The following is a 20,368-nucleotide window of genomic DNA, read 5'->3' as shown; positions in this document are numbered from 1 at the left end:
AAAGTAAGGGAGCAAGGACAGATGGAAGGAAGGGAGAAAGGAAGAGAAGACAAGAAGGAAAAGAAGAGAGGAAGACAAGAAGGAAGGACGGACAGATGGAAGGAAAGAAGGAAGGAAGGAAAATAACACAGGAAGGACAGTGGGTTGGATTGGACTCCTCAGCGGGCCGGTTCTGGAAGGAAGGAAGGAAGGAAGGAAGGAGGGAATGAAGGAAAGATGGAAGGAAGGAAAGATGAAAGGAAGGAAGGAAGGACAGATGGATAGAGGGACGGATGAAATGGAGGAAGGAAAGATGGAAGGAAGAAAGTAAGGGAGCAAGGACAGATGGAAGGAAGGGAGAAAGGAAGAGAAGACAAGAAGGAAGGAAGGAAGGAAGGAAAAGAAGAGAGGAAGACACGAAGGAAGGACGGACAGTTGGAAGGAAAGAAGGAAGGAAGGAAAAGAACACAGGAAGGACAGTGGGCTGGATTGGACTCGGTTCTGGAAGGAAGGAGGGAATGAAGGAAATATGGAAGGAAGGAAAGATGGAAGGAGGAAGGAAAGATGGAAGGAAGGAAAGATTGAAGGAAGGAAAGATGGAAGGAAAGATTGAAGGAGGGAAGGAAGGAAAGATGGAAGGATCGGACCCCTCGGCGGGCCAGTTCACAGCTGCAATAAGAGAAGCTGTAACACTGGTTTCTTTTTAAATTAACTGTATTTTTATGTTCCAAATCCATTAATTACATATTTTACAACTGTACAAAATATGGTATATACTGTTACAGCAGTGATTAGGAAACAAAATAAAATAAAAGAAATGAAAACATCAAACATCAAAGCAACTGCAAAAAAAACATATTATCAAATTTTACCATATCATGTTAACAGACATATGAACACTGAGATTCATTCAAGGTGAAAAACATACAAAAATAAACTCAAATGCAAAATACTGCAATGCAAACCTAACTTAATTAAGTTCAGTCGTATATTTTAACTTAACGTGACAGATTTAATATTTTAGTACTTTCACAAGTTTTACAAGTTTAAGTTTTCCACTTCCAGTCATTAAAACATTTTGAATTTAAATATTGTTTTTATGACTTTCATTCAAACAATCTTTCAGAAGACTACATTACAAATGCTACGGGCAGCATTAAAACCAGAGATACCAGCACAACTAGTCTTTTTGAACCCTTCTCAACAATAACAAATTCAACGCCACATGCTTTCTCCTTCCACAGCAGCTTATGCAACAGAGCCGGTGTTCTTCAGAGTAACTGAGTAGTACAGTTTTCCTTGAAAATCACACAACGGCACGTTTTTTGGAAGTCATCAGGACCATTTGGCACATGTCTACTGAAATCCACATCAGGACACAGTTTTGAGTATCAATGTGCAAGGATTACCAGAGATCAAAAAGCGCATCATCCTGATTTCTAATGCTGCATTTACTGTGCATGCTTTAGTCAACAACAAATAAAAGACCCTAAACCAGGAATATGAATGTAGAGCTTTATAAAAATCTATTTCTATGTAATAAAATCCCTACGTTGCACGATCATTAACAAATGATTTGTTCAGATAGATTAAACAACACATAAAATCAAATAAACATGCTAAAAATAATTTACAATCCCCATGGAGGAGTGTGCATTAACAAAAAAAACAAAAGCTGTACAGTAGATGACTGTCTCCAGTTAATCTCATGGAAAAAACCAAAAGGCACTTCTGAGTTACAGCTAAATAAGACACAACTTAACACTGAACAAAAGAAACAGTGAGTGTCTGCTTTTACATACAAGTGAGCCACCTTTGGGTAACCATACATACAAAAACAACCTTTTCTTTTCCCTCCATGCTATACATGAGAAATGATGGATGTTTAGAGGTATAAATGTTTGCAAAGGTTATTTTAAAAAGGAAAATGTTTTGTTACATTTTTTGCAGTGTTGAATTTGATGATCACCCTGTCAGTTTTTTTAGGTTAAATAACCCAGTGCTGATCTAAAAACTCATGTCAATCATCCCTTGTTAATAGAGCAGCATATGAATCTCCACAATTATTAATTTGGTGGTGTTTTAAAAGTTTCTCCCCCACTGTGCAAACGAACAACCGAAGGAAGGATATTAATCTTCCTCTACAAAGAGCAGTTAGTGGTACAGTTAAGTTGGTGGAATGCTTAAAGATATACTGCAGTTAGTATGTTTATCGTCTTGTGATTCAGTAGACTGGCTTGTAGAACATCTGGCCGCCCAGCACCCTGCGTTTCAGCTCCTTCCACAGCAGGCTGCGCTCTCTCTGAGATCCCTTCATGAAGCCGCGGTTCTCTTGAGCGCGGCGAGACAGATAGGGAATGACCTCGTTGACCGGTCCATATGGAACGTACTTGTAGACGGGGAAACCTGCTTGACCTTTTTTTTCAACACAGAGCAAGGAGACATGTTTACTCCAAATGTATAAAGTCCACTATCTCTACCATGTGTGTATTCAAGCTCATCATTTTCTACATGAGCAGCATTCAAATATGGATGCAGCAGAGAAACTATTTTCTAAAAAGACAAAGTTTTTGTACATTTTGTTGCAATAGACACAATTGTCACAACTTTTGTATTTATAAAATTAAATTATGGTGAATAACTGTTGTATTACGATAACACTGATATGTAAAAATATGATTTTGAAATTAATATTAAGTGACACATCAAGGTGAAAATAGCCCTTATGTATTGCTGGTGGAGGAGATGTTACAGCTGCTACAGCATTAACGTTCCTTATTCATTCTACTAGAAACAAAACACCAATATTTTAACAGCAACATGTTTTAAAAAAATCAAAACTCTGTGCTGTTTACACGTGGATGATGGAAGTAGTGCCTCATTTACCAATTTGCGTCACAGTGCATCACTTGCACAACACATTGAGTCAGATTGTTGGAATCATCTTTATCATTTAGAGAGATAAAGAGAAAATCATTTTGTAATAGACAATTAAGGACACTGGAAATGTAGACTTGTTTGTTTGCATGGTATCTATAGAGTACACAGAATATGTCTAAGGTCAGTGAGTTGGAAAATTGACGTCTGTAGGAAGAACCTTTCACTGGCCTCATGACTATGTGATGTAAGGCTGATGTATGGTGATTACATAAGTTTCTGTTTACTTTTAGCATCAGAGCTGCATACAACATACCTAGTGGGAAGCTGATCTGGTCACACATTCCCAGCAGCTGTCCAAAGTAAACTTTATTCTCAGTGGGGGAAAGGGCCATCTCATTCATCCTGAAAAATTACAAAAAATAAATCACACATGTTAAAAGGGCTGTTACATAATGAGAGCTGGAGTGTGGCATTCCTACATTGATGTGGCAACTTCATACCCCAAATCCCATAACTGAATGTGTACAAAGAGTCTGTTTACTTAGAGCAATATCCTAGGCATTAGTTTAAACCAATTCATCCTTTATGAATGAGGGGTTTAAGGCTTTCATTTATGTTCAACAAACAAAATATGCCTCTAAGTAAATGCCAAATGTTTCATGCAGGCCTGAGACGAAACATACTTTTGTAGGGTGAATTTCACTGTGTCCTCATTGTGAGTTGCAACCATGATATTAGCTTTCCTGTTGTATTCGATCTCCTCCAGCACATATTCCAAACACCTGGATGAAAAACGAAGTAGAGAGTTAGAATTTGGAAATGTTCTTTCTGAACCACAGAGAGCCTTTAATAATAATTCAAGACTTACTTATGATACATCCTGTTAGTGGCCTCATAGTCTGGGTTTATCGGATCTTCATAGCCAATCTCCTCGGCCCTGGCTCTCTCTTGGTACATGTAGGCTCCACGAACCAGCTTGGCACCAAAGTACCAGTCCTCCCTCCGTGACAGCTCAACATCCATAGTTACATTGTCATACGCTTCCTAAAAGCATTAAAAGATAAAAACCAGAAAAGAATAGGACAGGTTAGCATACGTCTAAAATAAAACTATCCTTACGAAGCAAAATCTGTTCTTTTTGGTAAACATTCTGGGGCAAAGAGAAAGCATCTATGAGAACAGAAACAAAACTTCAATATAAGATGTAAAAAACAAATGCAGTGCATAGAAGCATGCAATTGTACGGCTTTTCTTTCCATATGATTTGTTAGAAGTAACAATTGTATAATATGGGAACTGTGGTCTCACCTTGAGGTAACACTGATAGGTGTTGAAAATGATTGGCTTCTCTCTGTTGAATCTCCTCATCATTTCCAGGGTTAGTCGACTAATAGCTGGTTGGAAGTACGTCTGCTCTGCATCCACCATCAGCCTTACCCCGTTCTGCATGGCATGCTGGAGCACAACATTTACATTGTTCACTGAGCACAAGACAGTTTCGTTTAAGAGAGACAATTCAGTTCTGATTTCTTGGACAAAAAAATAACACTGTTATAGGCGGGGAGTTCCGGTCCTCTGAAATGATGCGAACGCGGAAGTAACTTAAAACTGCATTCTATCAAAAGGCCACCAGGGGGCGACCGTTTTGGTGTCAAAAGGACTTCCGTCTCTATACAAGTCAATGGAGAATTCACCAACTTCTCACTTGATTTCTAACCTCAGTAAACGTTTTCAAAATGTGTTTATGGTCTCAATCGCTAGTTTAAAGCCTTCTTCAATGTAGTATGATGTTCATTTGTGACATTTTGGCCTCCCTGATTTTATATGTGACGATAAAGCAGGGTATGCATTAGGGCGTGGCTACGTCATGATTGACAGGTTGATTGGTTCACAGGTTCAGGAGGGCGCCTCATGCTCCTCCTGATGCCCATATAAGTAGAATCCGTGTTTTTATTTTTCCCGGCATGCACCGGAAATTTCCAAGATGGCGCTGCTCAGATCCGATACTATTCGCTTCCAAGCAGCAGTCCACAAACCAATGGGTGACGTCACGGATGTTACATCCATTTTATATACAGTCTATGCACTGTTATAGTATTACTGTATTTAGCCTCATAGTTATTTAATATATGCACTTTTATTTGTTTTTATATAAGTATACATGTAGTTACCTTGGCCAGAACATCCACTCGCTGCAGCATTCGCTTCATCTGTCTTTCCTCCTCTGCTGTAAACTTGTTCAACAAAGGTTCCAGCTGACCTGTCTGCAAACACAAACACACACAACATCAGTTCATTTGGCATTTGCTTTTGAAGCCATCTTTAAACCCACAAATTCTATCAGCATGTGTCAGACAGAGTGGGGGCGAGAGTAGCTTGGCTGGCTCTGACATTTTGTCTTGTGTCACATTTCAAAACTGAAACACCAGGACAGAGTTTCTAAACTGTCCCAGGGCACTGGCGACATTAGCGTGTGCACTACAACTCAACTTATACATAACCCTGAAAGTCCCAAAAGACGTTATGTTTTTAGTCCATCAGAACAAAATATTAATTGTGAAGAAGATACGATACTGTGCAAGCAAATAATTATCTTGTGGGAAGAAAATCCAACTTCTTCAATATTGTGAAGAATTCGACATTCTCTCGGGGAGACATACATTGTTGCCAAAGCTTTCTATTTTACTGTTTGTTGTTTATGTCACTATCTATTTATTACCGCATTAACTGTAAAATTACATTTACCCGTAAAATTCACAAATGTATCTTTGTGAGGGGATTAGAAATGAAATATGCATGAAGTATATCGCACTACACCTAAGATGTAGCCTGGCTAACACCAGACCGCGTATCTATCTCATGTGAGATTGAGGTAGGGTCTGGCTAGGAGCCGTCCATTTCCTCGTATTTGAGGCCGGATCAACGAATGTCGATCAAATGCTTCTGTACGCTACTGGACAAACTTACAGCCAATCATATCAATGATACACGATGACGTATTCAGAGCTTGTAGGGAGCAGCGCGAACACTTCCTGTTTATGAAGGAAATCATGTAGCGCAAGTTTTTGTCCTATTTTCAAAGTGAACTTGCCTTCCAATTTATTTAGCACACAATCTCTTGCTGCTTGGAACGGTTGCTGCACCTCCGTGGCTGCCATGCTGGATGTAAACAGAGTCGCTCTACAGTCGTCATCGCGTTGAGCCCGCCTCCCCCGTTCTGTGATTGGTTCCCTATCTCAGGCGAAGATTTTGTCTTGGCGGCCATACTAACTTTCTGAGCGAAGTAGAATCTCGCTCGAATGAGAGCACGGGTTTACCCAGGCTACCTAAGATGGGTTTCTGTTATCAAATGCTGTATCACCTCTGGGAGATTATTTTAAATTAGGTCTTCCCTGCTTAACAGACCAGTTCACAGTGAGAAGGTTTACAAGACAATCACTCACCTCAAGGTTTGGCAACATAAGCAGATTGGAGATCTTTGTTGTATCGTTTATTAAACTGTTCCAGTCCAGCAGATCTATCGTTCTGGAATAAGATGTGAGAGAATATGTATCAGCATATGTGAAATTAGAGTAAAATTTAAATGATGTAAATCCCTTTGGAATATTTTAATTGCAGATTATTTGGTGTTGTAAACTAAGAAAAATGAACCATATGTTTTATGATACTCTTCTGTGTGTAACACCCGTTCAAGAGGGTTAGATCAGAGATTTTATTTTGTTGATATATAAAATGTATTATTGTTCAATTTCTGTTGTTATTGTTGTTGTTGTTGAGCTAATGAGTGACTCTCTTACCCTGATAAACCCAGTTTCTCTCCAGTAAACCAATTCTCAATATCATCCTTGGCGCCAACACCCATCTTAGTCAAACTTTCCTACAAAAGAAATATTTCAATGATTATTGACGATAAAACATATATTGCATGTATACACTGAATAGTAATGTGGTGAAATACCACCAGCAGGTGTTTTATTATATTACTTGTTATAAAAGAAGTTGAGGACATGGCACTAATATTCATGATGGGTTAAACACAACTAAAGAGCATCTTAGAAACAACTTGTGAAGACACCAGTTATAAACGAGCATGCACGAGCCTGCATCAGACAAACCTTAAGTTGTTCCAGTTCCAGTTTTTGTTCCAAAACCATCATGTCAGATTTTCCTTGTTGTGCTGAGAGGAAGTTGAAGAACCGTCTCCACTTCACCAAGACTTCTGAAAACTGGAGCTGTTCAGACACAGAGCAACCCATTAATAACTATGTTACAATAATGCTTTTGAACCATATTGTGATGCAGTCAGTTTTGTGTGACATGGAGTCTGAATCTACCAAATGACACAGGAAATGTGGCTCTCCCCACACCTGACATAGTTTCCCTCTTTCCCTCAATATGGAAGGCATGAAGTTAAACTTACAAGGAAGTGTGGGCGTCCCAGAGCGGTCATTTTGATGGCAGAAAATCCATCAGCAGAGGCTCCACCTGAAAATGCAAAATTGACAAAAAATTTGACGATACCTGATGTTGTTCAATTTGGAGATCTTATCTCATGATAATGAATGATAACAACCTCATAATAATATGTGACAGCGAGTCTATTATGAGATACGGAAGTTTTTTGTCTTTGATGACTGCAATGCACTTCAATATTTATTTCTATTATTAATTAGCCTTTATTTACAATGTGTTTAGTGTTGGTATAGCCCTTATAATACTAACTCACAGATATCTTTCTTGGTTACTTCTTCTGAAACCTACCGGAGGCTGTAATGCAGTTTATGAAAGTCTCCATTTGGTTGTCACATTTGGCCTCGTCTGCATAGAAGTACGTGCGAGCGCTGATAACACCTCCGCGCCGGTCCCCAAACTGACGATGGGCCTTGTACTTCCTCTCACGATGATCAGCATCTGGTGTGAAACAAAGACATCATGAACTGCTTAACACGGCTAAACAGTTATTATTATAAAGCTAAACCATATTTACATGTTCTATGTATCAAAAGTAGTTTTTGGCCAAGCAGAAAATACTGACACTAGAAATATTTATTAAGTTGTTATTGATAAATTTACATGATCACAATTCTTAATCGGGTCAAAAAAACGTAGACCAGAGAAAAAGCTGTTGAGGTGAGTGATGTACTCGACTCTCGGACATCAACCCTGTAACATGAACCAAGCTTCTGCTCACAGTACTCGTTGGCTGGACATTTCAAGTCACGCTAGATCCAGATATAACCAGTACTATCCAGGCTAAACCACCTGGCCACATGACATGGACATACCAACCCTGACACGCGTTTTGCATTCAGGTCAAACTGAGGATACTGAATGTTAGTATCAGTAGTTCAGTCTCATCACCGTCAGCCTTGTCCGCAGACTGTATATCAGTCCCTGAGTCAGTGAAGCATGCAGTAGCTGATGATGCACATAAATGGGAAATCATCTTCTTAAAATTAGATTCAACCAATATACACACCTGGGCTTTCCTTCTCTGCTTCGGAAACACACGAACTGAAAAAGAAGGAGAGTTTGACATCGGGTTAGAAGAGCAAACACAGAACACAAAATCAGCACCATCCAACAGCCAAAAGCTGGTTAAATCTGGAAGTGGCTGCTAGTAGATTGACTTCACACAACAGCCAAAGAACAATAGTAATCGATTGAGTGGTGATAAAACTTGAACATTCACTAGCCATTTGGGCTGTGGACAATTTTGCACCCTGAACAAACAGTGATTGCAACAACAATTTTATTTTCTACACAACCAATTGAGAAGACTATCTATGCTCTTTCACACTACCAGAGCCTATTGATGGTTTAATAACTTCTTCTACACTTGTATTGTTGCAAATTCAGACCCAAGACAGATTTTTTCTACTTCAACCTAAAGAGAATATATTTAGAAAAACAGAAACCACAGAAAAAAAGTCTTACATGCTGAGGTAGGACAAATTATTTTATCAGCTTAATGCATTTTTTTTTTTTTTACCTCACTGAATGTTCAATGTGCTGTGTTTTTATGTTTTTATGTTGGGATGCATCACGAGTGCCACGACTATTTTCACTGTATTCTTATGCAATGATGATAAAGGCTTTTTCTGATTCTGATTACAAACACAAGACAAGATTTTTCTACTGTAACCTAAAGAGAACAGATTTAGAAAATACAGAAATCACAGAAGATGTCTTAAATGCTGAGGTAAGACGAATGGTTTCATTTCACAAGTCATATCAACCTGTCTTGCTGTGACTTTCTTTTTTGAGGTATTGATGACCTCCTTTTCTAGACATGTTGTGACATGATAGATAGATAACTGTCAGGTATGTACAGTATTGTCTTTTCCATTCAGTTAACAAAGTTTCCTTTCTCTGAATTTAAAACAGTCTCGATACAGATAACTAAAATACTAATCAAATGTTTGGATTTAGTCCAGCACACGTATGTTCGTGCTTAGTGAGATAATCCTCAGTTAAAAAATAATCTTATTGCATTCTCAGAACATTGCGTAACTCTTCCTTGTGGGTGCCTCTGTGCCCCATTTAAGGACCCAGCACTCTCTTGCTCTAAAAGGCTCGCCCCTCTCATGCAGCACATCCCCCAGCGAAATAACCAGCTCAGCCAATGAGAAGAGAGGGGTCTGTCCTAGCTGACCAATAGAAGACAAGTACTGTTTTGCTACTGGAGATGCAATGAAACACTTGGGGTTGTGATTACAGCATGTTCGTATGGAGGAAACACTCTCTAGATTATGTGACTCAGATTTATAGATAAGCAGCATAAAAGAAGCTGGGCAATAAACAAATATTGAAGTATAAGTCAGGTGATGTTTGGACAATGTGTGCTGTAAAGTATTCAGAGGATAATTTGCAGAGGGACAACATATAAAGCAGACATGGATGAAAGACAAAACCCTGAGTTTACTAACAGATTATAAGAATAAAGTTGAAAGTTTAAATAACAGATTTCTTAAAAATGTATTTAAAATATCAGTGCTCTGATTTTTGACCAGTGAAATGACACCTTACTCTGCTTGTGTTGTACTGTGTATTATGTGTTTATGTACCCAATGACCTACAACATTTTCCAAAAAAATGTTGGTTTACATGCAATAGTACAAACTAAGCCAAGTAGATATACTTGACTATTTCACTAAACAACTCACTGTAATAAAAGTGTTATAGGACTTCATTTAGGATACTTACATCGTACTAATTACAGTGATATATAATACTGTCAATTTCAGAAATCTATTTATGGCAACACTTTTTTTATTCCTGTAATTGCTCTTTCCAATATGCAGCTTCCATTACAGCCATGAATGGTTGTAATAGGAGCTGGTTTTAATGTGTGAGCCTTAGCAGCCTTTCCAGTTCCTTCCGGTTCTCCAGGTTTTTGTGGGCGGGCACAGCTACACCACTTTGAAAACACTATATGCAATACTGAGCTTTACAAATAAACCTCACCCTACACACTTTTTGAATTTAGTAAGTTACGCAACTCATGGGCCTCCTCATTTTGTGCACACATGGCATATATTAAAAGTGAAATACTGATTAACTGTGCTTAGTTTAAAGCCTCAGTAAAACATTTCATAGGGTTATTTAACCAATGTGCAACCCTTCTTTTGTCAACTGAAACCAAGTCAGTCAACACTGGTTCATCCCTGGTCATGACAATTAAGATACGACCTGGGTCACAACCTAGGAAAGATGGAGAGATGCATAACAATGAACTCACAGGCTGGAGAAGGGCAGAGCGGACAACACATAACATTTAGTGGACAGCTATGTTAGTGTAACCTACATACTCTGCAATCTTTCCTCAACTCCTGCCCAGGCAGATGTACTTACTCCATCTCTTTTTTCACTGCCTCCTCTTGTGTCAAGTCCTCTTCAACACTGTAGTCCAAAACTGCTCCGACACCAAAGGCCTGATTCTTCTGAATTAACGGTTTGATGGAGTTGTGGTCTTCCCCTGCCACAAATTGGCCATAGAAGGTCATCTTCATCATCTTATTAAACATCCACTGACCCAGCAACTTCTTACTCAGGTCCATCAACTGAAAACAAAATGAAAAGTTAATCTTCCTAGATAGATAGATAGATAGATAGATACTTTATTAAACCCAAAGTGAAATTGAAAATGTTACAGCAGCCAATTATGAGGTAAAGGTTTGAGGAAATAAATACAATTAATGACTAAATTATATACAATAACTAACTTTATACTAACTCAGATATAAACAAATAAATAGAACATGGAGAATAAAAGATTTAGGACTATATATTACTTTCTTACTCATTCACTTAATCATGTCATTAGAATTTTTAAGTTGTTACATATTAATTCAAGTGTTTTCAAGTAGATTATTATTAATATTATTATTTCATGTAACAGATGAACTCACTTCTTTGTTCTTCTCAACGAGGAAGTCAAATGTGCAAAGCTTGAAGACCAGCAGGCTTCGGAGCAGCTCAATGTTATCTTTGCTCCTGTAGGCTTCCTTGGTGTTGTCGAAGTCGATGTGGATTTTACTCAGCGGTGTGACGGTAACATTTTTGGTCTGGCTGATGAGTTCAACAGGCACAGCTTCAACCACCGTGCAGCCATCTATATTTTGCTCTTTCTCCTCTTTGCTCTTGGTAGATGCCACTGTTGACCGATATCTTCCAGGTGAAATTCGGATGTTCTTGACATTGCCGGAGTTTGCCCTGGCGAGAGCTGCTACAAACTTAGCGTACGACATGTTTTTTTTACTTTCTGAATCGACGCAGAGGGACAGGTTTTTCCTTCCTCGCCGTGCTGAACCGTTGCTATGATGTTGCTGGCTGCTGAACAAGCGCGCGCTGGGAAGTTAGTTTTGATGCCGGCGCGCGGCGGGAGGGGAGGGGGGCGGGGCCGCTTGTTACGTCATGCTGTCTGCCATCACGCGCGTACACTTCAAGTAGTGGCTGCTAGAGCGTGGACCCGCACGTGACCTGAGAGACTTTTCCAAACTGAACTTTAAAAAAAAATTAAATAAATAAAAATACAAATAAACAAACAAAAACTCCTGTTAGATTTGTTTCAGTTATGATTTTTTTTTTTGGCTCACTTTGATGGAGTACCTGTCCTCCCAATAAACTGCCGAGTTGAGGCAGGTTGAGAGACTCATACCATCATCCAGCCATGTGCCTCAAAACATTTGGGGGGGGGGGGGGGGGGGTTCTTTCATAACATCAGCCATTGGACTGTACAACACCACAGCTCCCAGTACCTCCCACTTCCACTAAAAAAAGACTGATGTTGTCCTTACCATGTAAATCCCAGGAACATTGTACACATGTATATAATCTCAGGAACTTTGCATATTGCACCTTTATATATTGCAGATTTATTTACACAGATTGTTTACTTTATACAGCATTTTATTTTATGTTATTAACTTGATTACTGTTGTGTCAATTTGAAGTTCCCCTGAGGGGGATCAATAAAGATACATCTTATCTTTAACCTATTTCGCAATCTTTCCCCGTAAATAGATTTATTTATAATAATAATCTTAATCCACATGGACAATAGGAATTACAGAAGTAAAATTGCATTTACATGGCACATTTTTATATGTATTTCCAATCAAGGAGAGACACTATGTATTACATTCTGTTTCATTGAATCTTTCTGACATTTTTGAACACAAGACTAATTGTTCCATTAAAGAAAAATATTCTGTCTTGTGTATAATTTCATACATATTTCCCCAAAATCCAGTCCGACATATTTGGTAATTTTGGAATCTTTGGGATCGCCTCTTGAATTTTAGATAGTTTGAAAAGTCATCTGGGTTTGAACAAAGTTTGGCTGCACAGCATGAGTTTGTACGAACTTGCCAGCCTACCAGTGAACAGTGGTATGCCGTTATCTTGTTAATCCTTAACAAAGGGTCTTTCTTTTATTTTCTCTCTTCTATAGGAGCTACAGACCTTTTCAATACTATCAAATGCAACCACACCACAGCCTCAGATGGAAATGACTATTACATATATCGCATGAGTAGTACATTACAGGTTTTATTGCACTGGATTCCATTATGCATACTTTATGTACCAATGTCTGTGGTATTTTGTCCAGTTTATCCAAGAATTTGGCATCTCTTAATTTGCAGCACCTTTGAATTTGCAATGTATGTTACCCATCTGCATTGTGTAAACAGTGATCATATGATTCTTATTCAAGTATCAGCAGCAAAATGCACTGAAAGTATTAACGTAAAAGTAATTATTTTGTACCTTTGATTGATATACAAAAAACATTATTATATTTGTAATACTGGGGCATAAGCAGCATGTTACTGTTGATGCTGCTGGTGGTGGAGCTAGTTTGTACTACTTTATATTACTTACTCAAAATAAAGCCTGTGACCAAATTGGGCATAGGCTGCCAACAAATGCTCTCCAGACATGCTGGTCCTGGTCCAGTTTCTCCAGCTGTCCCCATGTATGGCCAGTTCTCTTCATGTCTGCCCCCAGGTCATGGTGCCAGGTGTTTTTTGGTCTGCCTCTTTTCCTTTGAGGAAAGAAGAAAAAACAAACTTCTGATAAAGAAATGTGTTTTCAGTTTTTGGAATTTTTGGTGAAATATTGTTTAATTTTAGCATGTATTGAAATGAAACAATGTGAGAAGTTTAGAGGGGAAAATTACTATTTGGTGGAGCTGTTAACAACTCATAGACATCTGAAATGTGACCCCGACTACACACTACTTTTTGTTGGACATCCAACATCCAAGGTTGTTCGGATGTTGTGTATTAATTGTGTATAAAAAGCTTGATATATTATCCATTTTGTCAAATCTTCATCTGAAAAGTAACTAAAGCTGTGAAAAAACGTAGCCTTGTGGAGTAGAGAGTACAATATGTACTTCAATGTACTGAAGTGGAAGTATAAATTATCATAATATAGAAAAACTACTACAATTTTAAGGTACTAAAGTACCTTAAAATTGTAGATTTCTTGGTTTCTTTCCACCACTGGAGCAGACTCCCATATGTTACCTTATCTAATAGTTACAGTGCCTTCGGCTTCAAGAAAGTTTTATATAATTGGTTGTATAACCCACCCAGAGACCCCATTCCTGTAACCTTCAATGAAAATCAAAAGTACAGGATGGAGCCATTAGGGTGTAAAGAGAAAGTACCAGATGGCCTTTGGAAAAAAGTGTGCAAAGAGACAATGCGAAAATAGCATTACATGGAATAAACTAGAGAAAAGGCATCTGTTGACTGAATAAAGTCACATTTACACTAACTGATAGAGACACTGTTACTCCAGATACACTATGGAGGGCAATGGGATATCTTTTTTGAGGGGCTCCAGTCTAAAATGCAAAAAAATCATCAGGGCCTGCTCTGGCTTGCTGCATTTCTCTACAGTCCAGCGGGGGGCAGCACTGAGCTAACCGTCACTACTACCTGCCGGAAATGGGAAGAAGAAGCCACCGAGCTTCTTGCTAATGTTGCTAACCAACACGGAAGCAGCACAGCGTGCCAACTGGTAGCATAAAACCTACAAAAGAAGGCGCCCTAACTTGCCTCACAAGGTAATTGCACACTTCTGTTAATTTAAGTGTTGTTTATTGCACGTACTTAGTGTGACCAGCTTAGTTATTTGTATCTTCGATTGTGAGAAACACTGGTGCATTAGCTTAGCTCTGCTAGCTGACCTTACATTATCAACAAAGAGACCGACCTATGTCCTGTAATTGTAAAATGCCTTAAGACAGCGGTCACACTCAGGTCTCTAATGCCAAGCTACACCGTGAAGTTACACTATTTTCTGCTGTATGGGTACTGTAAAAAATATGCAGACCACATTAGCTGCCTGTAATGATAATCATGTACAGTAATCAACGTTAGCTGGGTGGCTAGTTTAGCTTAGCTTCGATATACAGTATAGAAACCTTCTGCCAGTCGAGGCAAATGTTTAAAGTTGTGTAACCAAGGTTTTGCATTCGTTTGCAAGCACACAATGTTTATTATGCGACATTAAATGAGTATGTGTCTCAGGAGCCTGTATAATTGTAGCTAAATTCATTATTAAAATGTCTTATCAACCCGCCCACATCAGCACTCATCTTTCAGAGATAACAGGATCGGCCGGTACAAATTTAACCTTTAAATGTTTTTATTACCGTAACATTTGCGAGTTTCCATATTCCCCGAAGCGTACTGAATTTATCCAATGTTATTTTATTATTATGCAAGGTAAATGTCTCTTTTTGTAGGTTTACGTCTCCTATACATATTATTTTTTACTGCGTTATCTTATCATATTACTGTGTGTGCTACTCGAGTGGGAGGAAAACATAAAAAACAACCTGCAAACCAAATTGAAGTTAAAATATTCATTTAATCAGGGATATTACCAGATATGCGTTGACTTAAATCTGTTGACATACTGGAGGCTGTAGTGTTGATGTTGTGTTGCATTGTTTTGGAACATTTTGTGACAGATTAACACGATAACAGGGGAAGAAAATAAGATTTAGAGCCTTAATTTTTAAATAGATGGTACATGTCTACGATTTTACTCCTGTTAATATAACAACAGGAGGCAAAATAAAGGAAAAACTAGATAAAAAAGAGTGGAGTATCATATTAAATGTAGATGCCTTCACACATAGGACATGACAGGCTAGTTTAAAGGTGCAGTCTGTAGGGTTGGGTGGCATCTAGCAGAACTGGTTTATAAGTAAGTTTTAATTCATGCATAACCACCTGGACATAAAAATAGTGTGTTGTGTTTCTTCTTCTTAGAATGAGCCCTTTGTGCCCTTTGTGTTTGCCATGTTATACTGCTTTGTTTCTACTGTAGCCCAGAATGGACAAACCAAACACTGGCTCTAGAAAGGGCTTTTTATCATTTTCCATGCATTTCATGTCCCTCACACTTAGAGGGGAGGGGGTGATATTCAGTTTGTTGCAATCTGCGACCTCACTGCTAGATGACATTTAACTCTACGCACTGCACCTTTTAATATAGTATGAAAATGATGTGAGCCATTTGTAATCACAACCCATCTAAATACCTATGGGAGGTTTTGGAGAGATGTCAAAATGTATAGGCCTTTCCTTACAAGTGTCACCCATCTGTACATATCGATGTCTGCACACAAACACACACTGAATGAAGCAATATGTGTTGAAGTAGGAATAGATGTGTGTTACTCAAATGAATCCTCCAGTACATTTTCTTCACACAATCGTCATCATGTCAAGCAGCATAATACTGTAATCATTTATTCAGATTGTTTTACCTTTCATTTATCATGTGTTTTAAAGCTTTCAGGCTTGGATCCGGGATCCTGTGCCATTTGTCTTGAGCTCATCATTTACTACTATCATGGCTGAATCCCTGGTTTAGAGTTTTATTTTTGTCTAAATTAAGGAATTGGAGGCGGATGGACTAAGTTTTGGATTGGAACTAGGATTAGGATAAGGACTACTTCTACAGCTAATTGTGAAAAACAAGAAGTGATCTTAAAGTCTGCAGGTGCCCCCATTCTGTGTCAGCAGTGCCACTCACTGAACCACCATGTCGGATGGCCGGATCTATGTGGGGAATCTTCCCATGGATGTCCAGGAGAGAGACATTGAGGATCTCTTCTACAAATATGGAAAAATCCGAGATATTGAATTGAAGAACAATCGAGGCACTATCCCTTTTGCCTTTGTCCGATTTGAAGACCCACGGTGAGTTTTTGGGATGATCTTTGGCAAGTCGAATCACATTCCCCTTGTTGGATACCATATCTATATATATCATCTCAAGTGACTGCCAGCAGGGAATGGATGGAGACGACATTTCCAGGTCTATGTCCCGTAGTGAAACAGGCGTACTTTGGTAAGGAGTTCTTTGCTCTCTTCTCTTAGGGATGCAGATGATGCTGTCTATGGAAGGAATGGATATGGATATGGAGACTCCAAGCTGCGTGTAGAGTATCCTCGATCCTCTGGTGCTAAATTTGGTCCTATGGGAGGTGGTGGTGGTGGTGGTGGTGGAGGAGGAGAAAGAGGAGGAGGAGGAGGAGGAGGACCTAGGGGAAGGTTTGGACCCCCAACTCGAAGATCTGAATTCCGGGTCATAGTGACTGGTAGGTGGACGTCATGAGTCATAGCCAGTTAATATTTTTCTCTCTTTCACGTCGTCCTGGAGGTCAAGGGGACTGATAGGAAAGTGGACATAAGAGTCATAGGCAGAAGTGTTTCTCTCTCGTTCCCTCTCATGGCGGACTGGAGGACAAAGGAATAGTAGATGGACGTCATGAGTCGTAGGCAGATATGTTTCTCTCTCTCTCTCATGGTGGACTGGAGGACAAGGGGACTAGTAGATGGACGTCATGAGTCGTAGGCAGATATGTTTCTCTCTCTCTGTCATGGCGGACTGGAGGTGAAGGGGACTAAGTGGATGAGGTCAAGTCAGCTCCTTAAGTCATGAAAAACAAAACAGTTTACTGAAACCGGTCATGTTGGCTGCATAATCCCAAAACACCGGCTATAGTGACTGGTAGGTGTAATTTTGTCATTGTATATCATGAATTAATTGCTGTGTGCTACATTTATCTCATGTTTATACAAGCTGTTTGAATTGGGCTTATCTTAGACCGACCCCCTTTAATGTCTAAGGTATATGTAGCTGTCTGGCTTGACCGGTTATATGAGATCAGAAGTATAACACTGTTACAGTTATCAAAAACACAGTTATGATATAAAAATACTGGAGCTCTCTGAAACATTCACCCAGTAGTTTAATTTAAATTGTCTTATTTTACGCCTTTTTATACCTGCAACAATTATATTGTCTTAACTCTCAAAATCAGCACGAGGAACACAACCTGAGAATTGAGTGGGCAAGTGGGTGGAGAGTATAATCGTAGAGTTATAAAACCATTTGACAGTTAGGGTGTCTGCCCATTTGGACAGTCTAACTCTGAGTTATAAGCTATAATAATGAGTAACTGCTCTGGTAGACAAAAGTCAATGATTAAAAAGAATACCGTTGAAGATCTACAAGTCCCAAAGAGCATGTCGCAAAAGAATGTAAATCTTTTTAAGCTTAAATAAATTATTGTTTGAATGAATTCAGTGTAGGGTTACTAAATTGATTTGCTTTTGTTCCTTTTTACACACCAAACTCAGGCTGAGGGTAATGATCATTTTGTATCAATATTAATATTTTATTTACAGTTAAAAACATTTTGTGTAAAATGTTACACAACAGTGGAAAATCACGTCACAATTTCCTAAAGCCCAAGGTGACATGTTTTTAAATGTCTTGTTTTGTCAGACCAACAGTCCAAAACTCAGAAGATGTCTAGAAATATATTTAGAAAAGTGGCACATTTTCACAAACGAGGAGCTGAATGTTTTGACATTTTTGCTTGAAAATTACTTAAACGATTAATTGGTTAACATAATATTAATATTAATTTTCAGTCCATCAACTAATCAATTGATCTACTAAACGACTAAACTGATGGAGTAGATTGGTCCGGCACAAAGGTGAAATCATAATTGAAAGCTGTGATAGAAAACTTCTCTTTTTATCTTTTATACTTCAGTTAGTGTGAAGATCAGACTTGATAAAAAATGTGTCCCTGCAGTGATTTTTAGGTTTAGAGTTTTTATCCCTATCACACTTGTCTCTTTTTCCCATTCCAGGGTTACCACCAACTGGGAGCTGGCAGGATCTGAAGGATCATATGCGCGAGGCAGGAGACGTTTGTTTTGCAGATGTGCAGAGAGATGGAGAAGGCGTGGTGGAATTTCTCCGTAGAGAGGACATGGAGTACGCGCTCCGCAGACTGGATCGGACCGAGTTCCGTTCACATCAAGTGAGTGTTAGCGATGATGATTTAATTGTCCCTTAACCCTTTTTTAGATTGTCACAGTAAGAAATGTTATTCTTCTCCTTTTTGCAGGGCGAGACTGCATACATCCGCGTCTATGAGGAGAGAGGCACTCCCAGCTGGGGTCGGTCACGTTCCCGCTCCAGATCCAGGGGTCGCTATTCACCTCCCTACCATAACAGAGGATCTCCCCCTCCGCGCTACCAGTCGCCTCCACGCCATGCTATGTCGCGCCATAGTCCACCCTCCAGGAGGCATCCCCCACAGCACCATAGCCCACCGCCACGTCATTATCGGTAGAAAGGCTCATCACGTATAGAGGAATTGGGGGAAAAGCTTTTGTAATTCTACTTTTTTTTTTTTTTTTTTTTTTTTAAACCCCAGGCCTCAGCGTAGGATACATTTTTATTTTTTGCTACATACATTCCATGGTCAGGATCCCATGCTCCTCCCCTCAGCCTTAACATTGTTTTTCAAACACCCATATGTGTTATGTGGAAGCAGGTATGTTGATTTTTCTCTCCTAAGTGAAATAACTGTATTGGATTATTTTATAACACATTAGAGGTGTCTTTTATAAAGAAATCTGATGTCAAATGTTGACAGAAACCATTACAAGGAAGTAATGTTATATTGTCCAAAACAAATTACACAGTACTGCAGCTATCAGACAAAAGGTCATACTGCTTCTTACATTTTTACAAAATGTTCCCTTTTGTGTGTGCATCATATCTGTAGCCTTGTATGGACGTTCTATAAAGATGAAGTTTTTTGAACCGCCAATTTAAGAACCTGTGAAGCTTATCCATATCCTATGACTCAAAACATTGTGAAATTAGTGAGCTTTTTTAGAGTAGTGACACATGTTGACTGTGAGCCTCACCTGTCAGATTATTTTTTTAATGTGTGAGCCTCTGACTGAGGTGGCCTGTAAGTGGACTTTGATTTGTATGCATCTGGGTTTTTTTTTTCTTTACCAATAAAATGCAAACTTTTACTGTGAGTGTTTACTTTCATTGACCTAAAACATAGATTTAATAAATTATTACAATACCTAAATGATTCAATACAAATCTTCCAGAAAGTTAAAGTAGATATTGTAATTAATTAATTGAACATTAAACTAATACTACATAAGCTAAAGCTATACTGATTGGGATACCAAATCTGATATATAACACTAAAGTTAGAATAAGGTAACACATTGCAGCATATATATTTATATTCTTACATTTGACTTTTACATGAGGTAGTTTAACCCTCCTGTTGTCCTCGAGTCAAGGATGAAAGGAAAGATGCAAGGAAGGAAGGAAGGAGGGAGGGAAGGTAGGAAAGAAAGGAAGAAAAGGATGGAAAGAAGGAAGGAAGGAAAGATGGAAGGGAGGAAAGGAAGGAAGAAAAGGAGGGAGGAAAGGAAAGAAGGAAGGGAGGAAAGATGGATGGAAGGAAGGAAAGGAGGGAGTCAAGGAAGGAAGAAAAGGAGGGAGGGAAGGAGGGAAGGGAGGAAGGACAGATGGAAGGAAGGAAGGAGGGAGGGAAGGTAGGAAAGAAAGGAAGAAAAGGAGGGAGGAAGGATGGAAAGAAGGAAGGAAGGAAAGATGGAAGGAAGGAAAGGAGGGA

At 38.9% G+C, this 20,368-nt stretch overlaps 2 protein-coding genes across 4 annotated transcripts; one reads left to right on the top strand and one right to left on the bottom strand.

The window, feature by feature from the left end:
* Window positions 1-702: 702 nt before the first annotated feature.
* On the bottom strand, window positions 703-11,684 carry prodha (proline dehydrogenase (oxidase) 1a). Its single transcript, XM_062434597.1, has 14 exons — window positions 11,271-11,684; window positions 10,714-10,922; window positions 8,339-8,373; window positions 7,621-7,770; window positions 7,280-7,344; window positions 6,975-7,091; window positions 6,657-6,736; window positions 6,303-6,384; window positions 5,031-5,123; window positions 4,168-4,314; window positions 3,728-3,903; window positions 3,543-3,641; window positions 3,173-3,261; window positions 703-2,394 (listed from the first exon to the last, which is right to left on the bottom strand). Exons 1-14 carry the CDS (start codon window positions 11,607-11,609, stop codon window positions 2,204-2,206), a joined length of 1,872 nt encoding a protein of 623 aa, XP_062290581.1. The 5' UTR covers window positions 11,610-11,684; the 3' UTR covers window positions 703-2,203.
* Window positions 11,685-14,354: 2,670 nt separating this feature from the next.
* srsf9 (serine and arginine rich splicing factor 9) lies at window positions 14,355-19,744 on the top strand. Of its 3 annotated transcripts, none has more exons than XM_062434938.1 (5): window positions 14,355-14,440; window positions 16,416-16,592; window positions 16,773-16,993; window positions 18,561-18,733; window positions 18,821-19,744. In XM_062434938.1, the coding sequence occupies exons 2-5, from the start codon at window positions 16,435-16,437 to the stop codon at window positions 19,046-19,048; spliced, it is 780 nt and encodes a 259-aa protein (XP_062290922.1). In that variant the 5' UTR covers window positions 14,355-14,440; window positions 16,416-16,434; the 3' UTR covers window positions 19,049-19,744. The 3 variants fall into 3 exon arrangements, with proteins under 3 accessions (XP_062290922.1, XP_062290924.1, XP_062290921.1); XM_062434940.1 differs by having other exon boundaries at window positions 16,393-16,592; XM_062434937.1 differs by having other exon boundaries at window positions 16,182-16,592.
* Window positions 19,745-20,368: the final 624 nt, after the last annotated feature.

Source organism: Scomber scombrus, chromosome 15 (genome assembly GCF_963691925.1).
Source record: "Scomber scombrus chromosome 15, fScoSco1.1, whole genome shotgun sequence".
NCBI lineage: Eukaryota > Metazoa > Chordata > Actinopteri > Scombriformes > Scombridae > Scomber > Scomber scombrus.
This window is presented reverse-complemented; position numbering and strand designations above follow the sequence as displayed.

Bases quoted from the DNA above. Each gene is read 5' to 3' on its own strand.
- prodha (XM_062434597.1), bottom strand. From the start codon at position 11,609: ATGTCGTACGCTAAGTTTGTAGCAGCTCTCGCCAGGGCAAACTCCGGC. The intron at 10,923-11,270 runs GTGAGTTCATCT...TTTTGTTTTCAG, and splicing joins TCGTTGAGAAGAACAAAGAA to TTGATGGACCTGAGTAAGAA. The intron at 4,315-5,030 runs GTAACTACATGT...GTTGTGCTCCAG, and splicing joins GAGTGGATGTTCTGGCCAAG to CATGCCATGCAGAACGGGGT.
- srsf9 (XM_062434938.1), top strand. From the start codon at position 16,435: ATGTCGGATGGCCGGATCTATGTGGGGAATCTTCCCATGGATGTCCAG. The intron at 16,593-16,772 runs GTGAGTTTTTGG...CTCTTCTCTTAG, and splicing joins GTCCGATTTGAAGACCCACG to GGATGCAGATGATGCTGTCT. The intron at 16,994-18,560 runs GTAGGTGGACGT...TTCCCATTCCAG, and splicing joins ATTCCGGGTCATAGTGACTG to GGTTACCACCAACTGGGAGC.